The following is a 12,684-nucleotide window of genomic DNA, read 5'->3' on the forward strand; positions in this document are numbered from 1 at the left end:
AGATTGATACATAATTTGAAAGATGAATACATACATTTCCGTTGATGTGTGGTTTGTTAGAATAGGACAATGTTTGTTCAAGGTACAACTATTTAAAAATCTGGAATCTGAGGGTGCAAAAAAATCAAAATACTGAGAAAATCGCCTTTAAAGTTGTCCAAATGAAGTTCTTGCAATGCATTACATTTACAATAGTAAATTTACAAAATACCTTAATGGAGCATGATCTTTACTTAATATCCTAATGATATTTGGCTTAAAATAAACAATTTGACCCATACAATCTATTTTTGACTATTGCTACAAATATACCCATGCTACTTACGACTGGTTTTGTGGTCCAGGGTGACATATGTTCATTTTTGTTCACACACACACACACACACACACACACACACACACACACACACACGCACACGCACACACACACACACACATGCATGTTGGGTTTACATGTTTTATGGGGATATTCCATAGGCGTAATGGTTTTCATACTGTACAAACCGTATTTTCTATGGCCCTACACCTACCCTACACCTAAACCTAGCCCTCACAGGAGATTGTGCACACTTTTACTTCCTCAAAAAACTCATTGTGCATGATTTATAAGCCTGTTTCCTCATGGGGACCTAAGAAATGTCCCCACAAGGTCAAAATCTACTGGTATTACTATCCTTGTGGGGACATTTGGTCCCCATAACGTGATGAATACCAGGTACACACACACACACACACACACACACACATGTTGGGTTTACATGTTTTATGGGGACATTCCATAGGCGTAATGGTTTTCATACTGTACAAACCGTACTTTCTATCGCCCTACACCTACCCTACGCCTAAACCTAGCCCTCACAGGAGATTGTGCACACTTTTACTTCCTCAAAAATACTCATTGTGTATGATTTATAAGCCTGTTTCCTCATGGGGACCTGAGAAATGTCCCCACAAGGTCAAAATCTACTGGTATTACTATAACGTGATGAATACCAGGTACACGCACACACACACACATCTTAAAATGAATAGAGTAACAAACCCAACCCTGTTCTTTTTCTCCACAGAAGGATGATGTATTATTCGATTAATCCCCACAGCCTGAGAGATGATCTTTAATAACAGACAAGTCAAATAATATTTTTGTGTACATTTTCTCATTGTAAAGCAAACATGTCCAAAAGCTTGATCCTCAAATCACTTCATCCAACAAAGAATACAAAAAAAGAAGTCAACAACAGAAGAAAGGGCTCCTAAAAGTGATAAACTGAAAGAACATGGCTGCCACACCCTTCTCTTACACCAGTAATTAATTACATAATTGTGTTTGAGAGTGTAAATGAGTGAGGATCGGAAGAGAGGGAGAAGGACAGGGACAGATGAGGGAAGTACATTAATATTTTATGCAGATGGCTTATAAACAGTAGCACCCACATCTTTGTGCAAATTGGCCAACTGGAGGAGTGACAAGTGTGAGGATTTTTCTCCTCTGTTGGCAAAGTTCATCTGTTAGTTAAACGTGTAAACCACAGCAACGCCTACTGTTCCAGCTTACCAAACACAAACCAGTCAAGCTAGTTACCAGATATTTTTTTGACACAATATAATCTCAACATTTGCTTGATTATATGACAATCTTGGGGAAAAATAACTATATTCACAGTAGATATGATTGTAATCAGATTACTTTTAGTGATTTGGTTGTACTAGAATAAAAATGGACACTTTGAAACAGAGAAAATATTCCCAGGTCATTAGGGTCAGGGACACACTGCTTTTTAAGGCCCATAAATATGTGTCACGTTATTACTTTAAGTTGTAGACTTGCCAGTTTAGCAGTCTGCATTAAAACATTTTTAATAACAATTAAATTTCTTTATGTTAAAAGCCCTTAGAGAGCATATTTTGCTCATATTGTTCTAAACTGAAAGACTTGATAGGAAATAAATCCCAAAGTGAGTAATTGCACAATACATAACCAAATAGATCATGGCAAAGAAACTTCGTTACGTCTTGAGTTCACAAATTGATCAGCATGAAATGTTCGACCAGTGCCGAGTTATCATTTACAAAAGGTAACAAATAAATTCCTACAACCCATAGTATTTCAAATCCTCTGTGTAAACGAAACAGTTATTCTACATACAGTCTTACTGAGCATTTATTCATAATAGACAAAAAAGGTCTGTCCGTAATTATGAAATTCTTAAATAACTGACCATGAACTAGTCCAAAGATTATGTGTTTATAACTCACAAATCACAAGTTATACCATGGGGAAAAAAGAGTAACTGCGTTCATGTTAGGGTATTGGTTGATAATTGACAAATAAAAGAACGAATATAAAGTAAGACCAAATATGACACAATCTCACAGGGCATAAGACAAGTATATCTCACCTTATTCGCATACATTCGTCTTTTTTGAATATATAACTCCATATATATCATATACATATAAAATTGAATGTAGTGACTGAAAATATCTATCTTTAACAAATTTTAGATGGCGGCAGTATTACCTCAAGGCCACACTTGTATTGTATTGGGAGAAGTTTTATTCTCCTGGTTTAGGGCAGATTGTCAGATCCTTTCTTACTTGGACATGTTGCGTTCACATGCCAAGTCCAGTTGCTGCAGTGCATCTTACAATCACCATTAACATGGCTATCTACTGTTGAGTTGCAAGATGGTCGGTGAACATACTGTAAATTCCGGGCACTTGGAAGCATTGGCATTGTTTACAGGAGAGATTTACGCGCTTCTCTTTTCCTTTGCACTTCAGCTGACGCTGCTTTCTAAAACACAGAAGTCTCTCTCCTGGAAGCAGGAAATGCACACATATCCAGACAGTGAAGATATTCTTAAACTTCCTCTGATAACTTGAGAGAAGTCTGTATGTTTGCCACACCATCATCATTTAATTGTAAAACATGGCATGTGAAGGAAATGGCTGCTTGCTGGCTATATCATTTGTTATTGTGCAGAAGACCCAGTTTAAAACACGGCCAGTTCGATTTTCTTAGACCTGTAGCTGTAAATAGTAAATATTGCGCAGTAGGTCCACACTCCTGTCCAGCATGTTTATTTTTACTCTTAAGTAGGTGGAAAACTATAAGAAACGTGGTGGGTTTTGTGGGAGTTAAATTGGTGGTGCTTGGGTAAAATCTATATTATATAAGGGCTGTGCAATGCTAAGAAAGTGGGTTGGAATCTATGGTGTTAGACTTGAAATTTTACTAGCAATAATTAATTTTGTGATGGGACTATATCCGGCATTTTGGCTCTCCTCAACTATCCAGCAACTGCTTCAGTGCACGCTCGATGTTCATTCGGTGTCCCACCCGTGTCACCCCTAACTCTGCCAGATCGTCCTTGGTCAGTGCAGGCAGGTGGGCGCCTTCAATCTCGTGCTCCAAAAAGCGGGCACGATGTTCTCCAAGTCCCACACTCTCTAGCCACTCTCCAACGTCATACTTACTCCACAGTGCTAGGGGGCGCTGTCTGAAAGGCCGCAGGGCCAGGAGAGGGGCTCCCAGTACCGGTGAAGGGCAGGGGGAGGCACACGGAGAAGGGGATGGAGAACGGCTGCGGGCTCGAGCGCTGGCACTCCTCATGACGAAACGCACCTCCTTGGGTTCCTGGGGCAAACTTAGGCTAGAAGACTTGAGGATTGTGTGATGGTGGTGATGGGGGCCGAATGTACGGACAGGCCCCAGCGGTTCACTCCGTTCTGGGGTGGCTCCAGGGCTCGGAGTCCTGCGGGTCACTGGGTATCGGCTGCCAGGCCGGATTGTGAAGGTGGTGCCGTAACTCCGCTGAGAGATGGTGTGAAGCTCCCCTAAACTACTAAAGAGTCTAAGAGAGAGAGAACATAAAAGACGAGTCAAAAAGAGGAAGGTAGAGTTTTAATTGCAATACGTTTGGGAAACTACAGGGATGCTAATGTGAGAGAAAAGGAATGCTGATCCAATGCTGTAAACATTGGGGTTTGTGAAAATTTAAATAGTGCAGAGCATGCAGTGAGAACTTAATGCAATAAAATGACAGTTAGAGCAGTTAATATAAAACTGGAGTCCTCAGAAAGGGTATAAAGAATTGGTGCATTAGCATTTCACAGTATTTCCACCACAGCATGCTTTCGGGTTTCATTTTGTAAGCATCCGAAACTTGCTGCAATAAACTTACCACAATCAATGCAGCAATGTGAACTAAATGTAGATTCAACATTCGTTCGTTAACTTTTTGTTAAAGAGCAATTTGATGGGCCCTCGGCGGTACACTGAAAATTCCAGTTTCGTTGCGCAAAGACAGACAGAAGCTGAAATGCCTCAGTTACTGCATAATGAACTACCATAAGCCTCTAAAACAAGCTCACAGTAGCATTTGCAGCTTAATTAAGGGCTGCAGTAAAGGGTTTAGTGAAAGTTAGTTAGACAAGGAGTTGTTTTTACCCTCAGAGCTAAAAACCTACGATTTACTCTCTCCTCCATTCTCCTCACATCTGCAAGGACATACAGACACACACACATGTGTGTTATGGTAAGGCAGTTTAACCAGGTGTTTGGCTAAGGGTGTCAACAGTCAAGTGGGTGTATTGCTAAACGATATTGAAAGTTGTGCTGTGTTTCATGCAGGTGTGCAAAATATGCTCAGAACTTTTTAAAGCAGGTCTTTCCTACCTGGCACCTCCCACAGGTGATCTCCTGCCAGGGTCAAGAGGCGCTCCCATTGGTGGCTCCTCCCCCAGTGAATGAGTGTCTTTGCTTAGCAACTCCGCCCCCATAGCAGCAGGCCGACTTTCATCAGACCCACCCATTTGGGCCCGGGGCTCCTCCCCCCAGAGTTTGGAACGTCTTTGGAATAGGTAGCGTGGACGGCTGGGGCCTGTGCTGGGTGGGTGTGGAAGCAGCTCACTGTCCGATGACTGTTTAAGCAGTGGGTCCCTGAGATGGGCGGGGCGACCACGCCCCACCCCAGAACGTGGTTTGCTAGCATGAGCGGAGTCTGTGCTCTCTGAAGACAAAGTGGACATGCTGGAGACTGTGGAAACAGTACTGGTGGTCTCCATGTGTGGGTCTTCAACCCCAGAGTCTGCCGTAGAATCGCTTGCTTTCCCAGAGGAGGTCTTTGCAATCGATGGGCGTGATCCGCTAGGTGAAATGCTTAAAGTGGCTTTGGGTGCTTCTTTAATTAGAAGGCCATTAGCAAAGGGTTGAGGGGGTGGCACAAGACCTATCTTCCGAAGCTCCTCTCTGGTTTCCTCATCACTAGACGAGAGCAACGCAGGGGGAAGTGTCACTGTGTAAGGCTCTGCATCCTCCTCGGAGCTCATAGTCAGACTTCGAGCAGTCAGATTTGACAGGGTAGGGGCAGGGGAAGGTAGAGTGGGCGGGACTGCCGGTGGGGTATGTTCTGTATCCATCAGCGCAGGTTGGACACCTTGCACGCTGGGTGGGACAAGTGCCTCTTCCAGGCTTCGTCCAGACCCAGGGCTACCGCTAGTCACCTGGCTTGCCGTTTCTGTGATGCTGACCGGTTCATCTCTCCAGGAGTTAGATGGAGGAGCCTCAAGAGGAGCAGGTGGTGTGGCTCCTCCTTCTGTCTCTGGCCTTTCCACGGCTCGACCTTGGGTGGGCGAAGGTGTAGGCGATGGCGTAGGAGTGGGTGTATTCCGGCCACTAAGGGCACGTTCTCGTGCAGCCAGTGCAAGCGCTAGAGGTGAGGAAGGATCCAGTGGTCGACCTGTAAGAGGGTGTATGAAAGTGGTGCCCCCTGGTGGTGGGCCAGGAGAAAGCATTGGTGCAGGCGGAGGCAACTCGGCCAACTCATCCACTGAGTGAGACTGAGAAAGTAACGGGGTTGTCTGCGGCTCCGTTGCACCCCCTTCTACAGATAGAAAAACGCTTGGCCTGCGTCGGGCCCCTGGCGGCGTGATTCTAGCTCGCTCAGAGAGAACCTGCTGTTGGAACTGCTCTGCTCGACTACTGTGGGGAATCCGTGACCCTCCCAAAGGAGAGGGGTCTCTACTACTCTGAGCAGCGGCTCCCTCCTCAACTTGTCCTTGTTTGACTAGTGGACTCTTTCTACGCTGGGGCTTGGTGGGAGTATAGACCGCACTTAGACGACCTACATTAGCATAGGGATTCTCCACAGGTGGTCCACGCCTTCGACCACGTTCAGGAGGAACAGCTCCGGAGGTAGGCGTTTGTGGTCTTGCAATAGGGGCAGGCTCCACTGGCAAATGGGTGGTGTCCTGAAGAATGATCATGGAGCGTGTTTTTCGCTGGCGGTCTGTTGTGACTGGGCCGTGGAGTTTGGGCTCTGCCCCTGGGCGGAAGCTCGAACGGCTCTGGTTGGCAGCGCGAGAAGGGGGCGGAGGTGGAAGAAAGGATGGTGGTGGCCCTGAATCTAGGAAGTAGGGCGTTGGAGGTGGTGGAGGAGCTGTCTGTGGAGGGGGAGGAATACTATCTTGTCTAAAGCTGTCAGTCATTGAGGAGCTTCTCGGAAAGCGATGCTCTCCAATCAGGGCTGAGATTCTGTCATCTTCAGGAGCACCTATAAAACAGTTCTCGGTGAGACTGTGGGTGTATTGTTTTGAGCAAACTCTGATGATCATTATGTTTTAATAGCCCTTTTTATATCATTGGTTTTGTTTATGAAAAACGAGAATTTGTGTGTGGCACATTACCAAATGACTTGGTCCTTGACATTCCCCGAGGCAGCTGCATGTGACTTTTGTCCACAGCCAAGGACACTCCTGAACCTATTGGCAAACCCTGCCTCTCTAACAGAGACTACACACAAACAAAAACAATACATAATCAAATACTGGCCAGAATTCAGTTACTTCCAGAACAACAAACAAACCACAGATTATGATTAATCAGCTCGCAAAGAAATACATTTCAATTTTTAAACCTAAAGACAATATGCATTATAAACAATAACTGATCAGCGGCCAAATCTTTACTAACACAATTTGGCTACGGTACTACAGTGGTGATATGCACCATCTGTTGCATACAATGCATAGTATGCTACATATTGCCATATATAACAAGGGCTCTTGTATTTAGTTTTATTGAAAACATAATTATAACTTCTTTTTTATAACATATTAAAAACACCTTTGAAAGTGCACCATTTTTTAAAGGAAACCCCGGATATTAAGACTTGTATGGCTTAGTATAACATAAATGGTGTTTCTTACTGAAATATATAATAGAAAAGCCATGAAAGACTTACGTTATTTAAAAAATCCACATTGTTTTCTACATATTTTGGACTATGGGACGCCATTATTTCAATGACATGAAATGGCTGCACTCAGTAGGCTACTGCCGATTCCTGTTGCTATATTTACCGCAACACAACTTGGAAAAGAAAATACTGATACAATGCCACATTGTGCGTCTTCTGATTTTAATTTTCAGTCGAATGGCAACAAGATCAGTAATGTAAGTCTGGGAGAATGGGAAGATGCCTGTGGACAAAAAAAACATCCTAAAGACCTGCGTCTTTGTTCTCTCCACTTCAGCCCTGATGCCTTTGAGGCTTTTAGTAGACCACAGCTACTGAAAAGGCTTACAAACAGCAGAGACAAGAAATGCTAGATGCCATCCTGGCAGGATGTAATCATGCCAATGCTTGTCATAATTCCACAGTCACTGAAGGTGTTTCTCAGTGCAGATTTCACTCGATATCCAGGGCGTTTAAACTCTTTGTGGGGGAAATCAATTGTTCAGCATTTGGTTTAAGCCTACACTTCCATTGCTACCTGTAAGCTCTTTCAGTAGTTGTTGTCATCGTATTAGTATTTTATTTTCAGAGTTGTGTCTTCCGAATTGTGTTGCGGTACAAATAGCCACCAAGCACATAATGGCGCCCCCCATAGTCCAAAATATGTATAATCTTTCATGGGTTTTCTACCACATATTTCAGTAAGAGATATAATATATTTTTAGATATATTAATCCATACATGTTATAATAATCAAGGTTCACTTTAAAATGGTGTGTGTTTATGTGTATCAGACTCACATTGATCTCAGCCTGTGTGATACGGCGGCTTGTTGGTCTCTGTTTCACAGTGGCTGCTCTGGAGTCCGTATCTGCAGGACGTTGCCTCATCACTACAACCGGTTCTTTGGGCGAACTCAACATCTCATCCAACTTCTCTGTGAGGGATACACACAGATGCACACACATATAGAAACACTTAATACACATTCCTGACCAATATACCGGCCCTTCCTCAGATCAAATCACAGAAGACCAAACACAGTCGCCAAATGCACCAGAAAATACAAGTACACAGATCCCAAATGTATGAAGGAACACTAAAACAAATATACAGTCACAAATACATCACAAAACACATACATATTAGCCATCTACAATCCACAAAAAGAAAAAACAACATATACATTGACTTCACAATTTTGCAGTCACAGGCAACAACACACAAGCTAAAAAAAAAAAACAGGTTAGATAAATCCACCCATGACATCACATGCTAACCAGCATATAGAACCAGGGAAGGACATCATTAACATGACACTGGTTTCATATCTTACCTCCCCTCCTTCTCCTTGACGCTTGTGGACAAGAAGGACAAATCTATAGTTCCTGATTTAGCTCATAGATTGAGTCACTTTTCATTAGCAAAGCTATCACTGCACAATCATTCACTGCTGTATCATTCTCGCAGAAAGAAAATACATTTATTTCCACGCATTTTTCCTGGAAAAAAAGACCCGACATGTGCCGTGCCCTCAAAGATAATGATGGCATCTGTTTTAACTAAACTTATTTGAGACGTGTGTGCATCCGTGTTTGTTTGTATGAGCATTTGTCTTACCCAGCTCCTCCAGTTCGGCAGTCATGCTTTTTGAGCGCAGGGTCAGGCTGGTGCTTGGGTCTCTCTTGGGAGGTGGTGGGGCTAATTGATTATCAGGAAGAACAAGAAATGCAATATTTAAATTTTGCAGGATTCTCTAAATCACATAAAAAGTAAAATGCATGGTGTGCATGCATTAAAGGAGAAGTTCACTTCCAGAACATAAATGTACAGATAATTTACTCACCCCTTCCAAGATGTTCATGTCTTTCTTTCTTCAGTCGTAAAAAAACTATGTTTCTTGAGGAAAACATTTCAATATGTCTCTCCATATAATGGACTTCAATGGTGCCTGCGAGTTTAAACTTCCAAAATGCAGTTTCAATGCAGCTTCAAACTGCTCTAAACAATCCTTTCCGAGGAAGAAGGGTCTTATCTAGCAAAACGATCAGTCATTTTCTAAAATAAAAATACAATTTATATACTTTTTACCTCAAATGCTCGTCTTGTCTAGCTCTGCCTGAACTCTGTATATTCCGGTTCAAGACAGCTAGGGTATGTTGAAAAACTCCCATCTCATTTTCTCCTCCAACTTCAAAATTGCCCTACATCGCTGTTTTACCTTTTGTTGTAAAGGGTGTTTGATCTTCTTTGCATGTTCACTTTGTAAACAGTACTTCTGCAGCAATGTTGGACAATTTTGAAATCGGAGGAGAAAATGAGATGGATGTTTTTCAACATACCCTAACTGTCATGAACTGTAATACACAGAGTTCACGCAGAGCTAGACAAGATGAGCATTTGAGGTTAAAAATATATAAATTGTAAAAATTTTTAGAAGATTAGATTAGACCCTTCTTCCTCGGCTGGGATCGCTTAGAGCCCTTTGAAGCTGCATTTAAACTGCATTTTGGAAGTTCAAACTCGCGGGCACCATAGAAGTCCACTATATGGAGTGAAATACTTAAATCTTTTCCTCGGAAAACATAATTTCTTTACAACTGAAGAAAGAAAGACATGAATGTCTTGGATGACAAAGAGGTGAAAATTATCTGTAATTTTTGTTCTAGAAGTGAACTTCTCTTTTAACAAAGTGAGGACAAAAACCTTTCTTGCGGACAACGTCTCCAGTGTCAGGTTTGCGTGTGACAGACACAACCTTCATTACTAGCCGACTTCCACCTTGCCGAATCAGCGATACCACCTGCCTATGTCCCACCTTTACTACGCTTACCCCATTTACCTGACAAATGTGGGGAGAATTAGAGAAAGATGAAACATGATGCATGATGACATTATTCAGTTTAAAAAAATAAGCATGAAATTGAAATTCACCCAATTTTCCAAATGCATGCTATAGATTTTATTGTGAGTGATTCATCCATGCATGCATTTCATTTTTTTTTTTTTAATTGAGCTTGTAACTTTTAATCAAATGTGAGACTTCTCTCTGGTGATGTATGAGACTTCTCAGATTAGTCAAAATAAGATTCACCCAAAAATGAAAATTCTGTCATTAATTACTCACCCTCATGTCATTCTAAATCCATAAGACCTTCATTAATTTTCGGAACACATATTAATAATTTTTGATGAACTCTGAGAGCTTTCTGACCCTGCGTAGACAGCAAGGGAACTATCATGTACAAGGCCTGGAAACTTAGTAAGGACATTGTTAAAATAGTCCATGTGACAGGGGTTCAACCCTAATTGTATGAAGCTACGAGAATACTTTTTGAGGACAAAAGGTGACTTTATTCAACAATGTTTTTTTTTTTATCTTCTTTGTGCACAAAAAGTATTCTCGTAGCTTCATAACATTACGGTTGAACCACTGATGTCACATTGACTATATTATCGATGTCCTTGCTATCTCTCTGGGCCTTGAATGTGTCAGTTGCATTGCTGTTTATGCAGGGTCAGAAAGCTCTCAGATTTCATCAAAAATATCTTAATTTGTGTTCCGAAGATCAACAAAGGTCTTACGGGTTTGGAACGGCATGAGGGTGAGTAATTAATGACAGAATTTTCATTTTTAGGTGAAAAATGAATTTATCCCTTTAAATGTTAATTTAGTTATTAAGTAAGGTTTGAAAATTCAAATTCCTGCTTAAGCAAGAAAACCGTCTTTCTGAAATATTAAAACTGTGTGTATATATAAATCAAACATTTTTTTTTTTACCTCTATGAGGAAATCTCCCGTCCTTAACCCTGCCCTCCATGCCACCCCTTCCAGGTCCACAGACTCCAAGTATTGCAGGGCAGGAAAAGCAGGAGTAGGTGTGAACTCTTCTATGGGTGTCTCAGCTGCCAAGAGAGAGCATTTAGTTATTTTATATGCATTTGTATGTGAATTTCATTCATGTGCATGTGTGTTTCAAACCTTTAGCTCCTCGAAGCACGAAGCCGAATCCTTCGCTGTCTCTCTTCTGCAGGGTTGCACTTTTTTCTTCTATAACATAATCACTGTGAATTTATAGAAATCAATAGTCAGATATGCTGCATTGCTAAAACTTGCTGTCTTCATAGATTCTCCCTGCTATATGCATAATCCCCTACACCGGCACCATATTTTATTTATTCAGGATGAAGGAGAGAGAAAGGCAATGTTTGGAGAAGCATAATACCATATTATTTCTGCAATATGTATACTGTGCACTGTAGTGCATGGAACATCCAGATGATCTCTGTTTCTCTCTCTCTCTCTCTCTATATATATATATGTGTGTGTGTGTTTGTGTGTGCTTATACCTGTAAGAGGTATAGTTGTCGTAGGAGCCAACAGTGTAGTGCCTAAAAAGTCTCTTGGTGCGATCCTCTCTTGTCTCTGAGAAACAGATGAGTGGCCACATCAATAACAATATGATCTGAACATTATACTGCAGAATACTTTAAAATAATGCCGTTGGTGGGTGTGTGTTTGTGTGCACTAACCGAGTCGTGGGTCATATTGTCTCATCTGGACTTCCTCTACACAGTGAGCAGGAAACCAGCCAGTTCGTCCTTTAACCGAGCCTTCCCAGAATCCACCTTCACCTATGCTTAGCACTAGTGGAGACACATATAAACTGTTATATGCTGTATTTGGTATATTTACCTCATTTATGGATGTTTATTCAACTGCAGGCATTTCTTGTCTCAGATATTAACTCTACATCTATTTGGAACCTGAGGGTGCAAATAATTCGAAATATTGAGAAAATCGCCTTTAAACTTGTTCAAATGAAGTTCTTAGCAATGCATATTACTAATCAAAAGTTAAGTTTTGATATATTTATAGTAGGAAATTTACAAAATATCTTCATGGAACATGATCTTTACTTAATATCCTAATGATTTTTGGCATAAAAGAAAAATCGATAATTTTGAACCATATAATGTATTGTTGGCTATTGCTACAAATATACATGCTTTTGCATGACAGTCTGATATTTTATTTCTAATTTCTGCAATGCATATATATATATATATATATATATATATATATATATGTTTACTACTGTACACTATAAGTAGATAGCTTCAATAGACTAGAGGGTGTTTAATAAAGTCCACAGAGCCATAGCTGAAGAAATATTCAGAATGCCACATATTGTAGCAACCTCCAGCATAAAAATAATGTGATTTTTTTTTTGCTGCATCTTACACAGAGAGGCTGGCTGACTGACCTTTGACCCTCTCTCCTCGGTTGAGTGTGATCTCACCCTCGCCCTGTGGAGTGTGGGAGCTGACAGCGATGAAGGTTCGACCGGGCACCGCACTGTACAGCCGTCGCTTGGGCCCTCGAGACACGGCTGGAGGACTCGGCTCTCTCTGTACAGGACTGCCAGGGCTGCAGTGTGCA

The 12,684-nt window shown here is 41.6% G+C and overlaps 1 protein-coding gene across 4 annotated transcripts in view; it reads right to left on the minus strand.

The window, feature by feature from the left end:
* Nucleotides 1-1,077: 1,077 nt before the first annotated feature.
* Nucleotides 1,078-12,684, minus strand: part of shank3b (SH3 and multiple ankyrin repeat domains 3b) — a 36,708-nt gene continuing 25,101 nt past the window's right edge. The window contains exons 12-24 of one of the 4 annotated variants that reach the window (XM_073838627.1): nucleotides 12,509-12,672; nucleotides 11,775-11,888; nucleotides 11,592-11,667; nucleotides 11,224-11,306; nucleotides 11,023-11,147; nucleotides 9,948-10,083; nucleotides 8,862-8,942; nucleotides 8,578-8,598; nucleotides 8,042-8,178; nucleotides 6,691-6,796; nucleotides 4,682-6,557; nucleotides 4,474-4,503; nucleotides 1,078-3,857 (exon numbers count right to left, since the gene is read on the minus strand). In XM_073838627.1, the coding sequence (XP_073694728.1) occupies nucleotides 3,290-3,857; nucleotides 4,474-4,503; nucleotides 4,682-6,557; nucleotides 6,691-6,796; nucleotides 8,042-8,178; nucleotides 8,578-8,598; nucleotides 8,862-8,942; nucleotides 9,948-10,083; nucleotides 11,023-11,147; nucleotides 11,224-11,306; nucleotides 11,592-11,667; nucleotides 11,775-11,888; nucleotides 12,509-12,672 (3,517 nt within the window). In that variant the 3' untranslated portion in view covers nucleotides 1,078-3,289. Of the gene's footprint in view, nucleotides 3,858-4,453; nucleotides 4,504-4,681; nucleotides 6,558-6,690; nucleotides 6,797-8,041; nucleotides 8,179-8,577; nucleotides 8,599-8,861; nucleotides 8,943-9,947; nucleotides 10,084-11,022; nucleotides 11,148-11,223; nucleotides 11,307-11,591; nucleotides 11,668-11,774; nucleotides 11,889-12,508; nucleotides 12,673-12,684 lie in introns of all 4 variants that reach the window. The other 3 variants (XM_073838631.1, XM_073838628.1, XM_073838629.1) reach the window with 3 other exon arrangements.

This window comes from Garra rufa, chromosome 4 (genome assembly GCF_049309525.1).
Source record: "Garra rufa chromosome 4, GarRuf1.0, whole genome shotgun sequence".
Taxonomy (NCBI): Eukaryota; Metazoa; Chordata; class Actinopteri; order Cypriniformes; family Cyprinidae; genus Garra; species Garra rufa.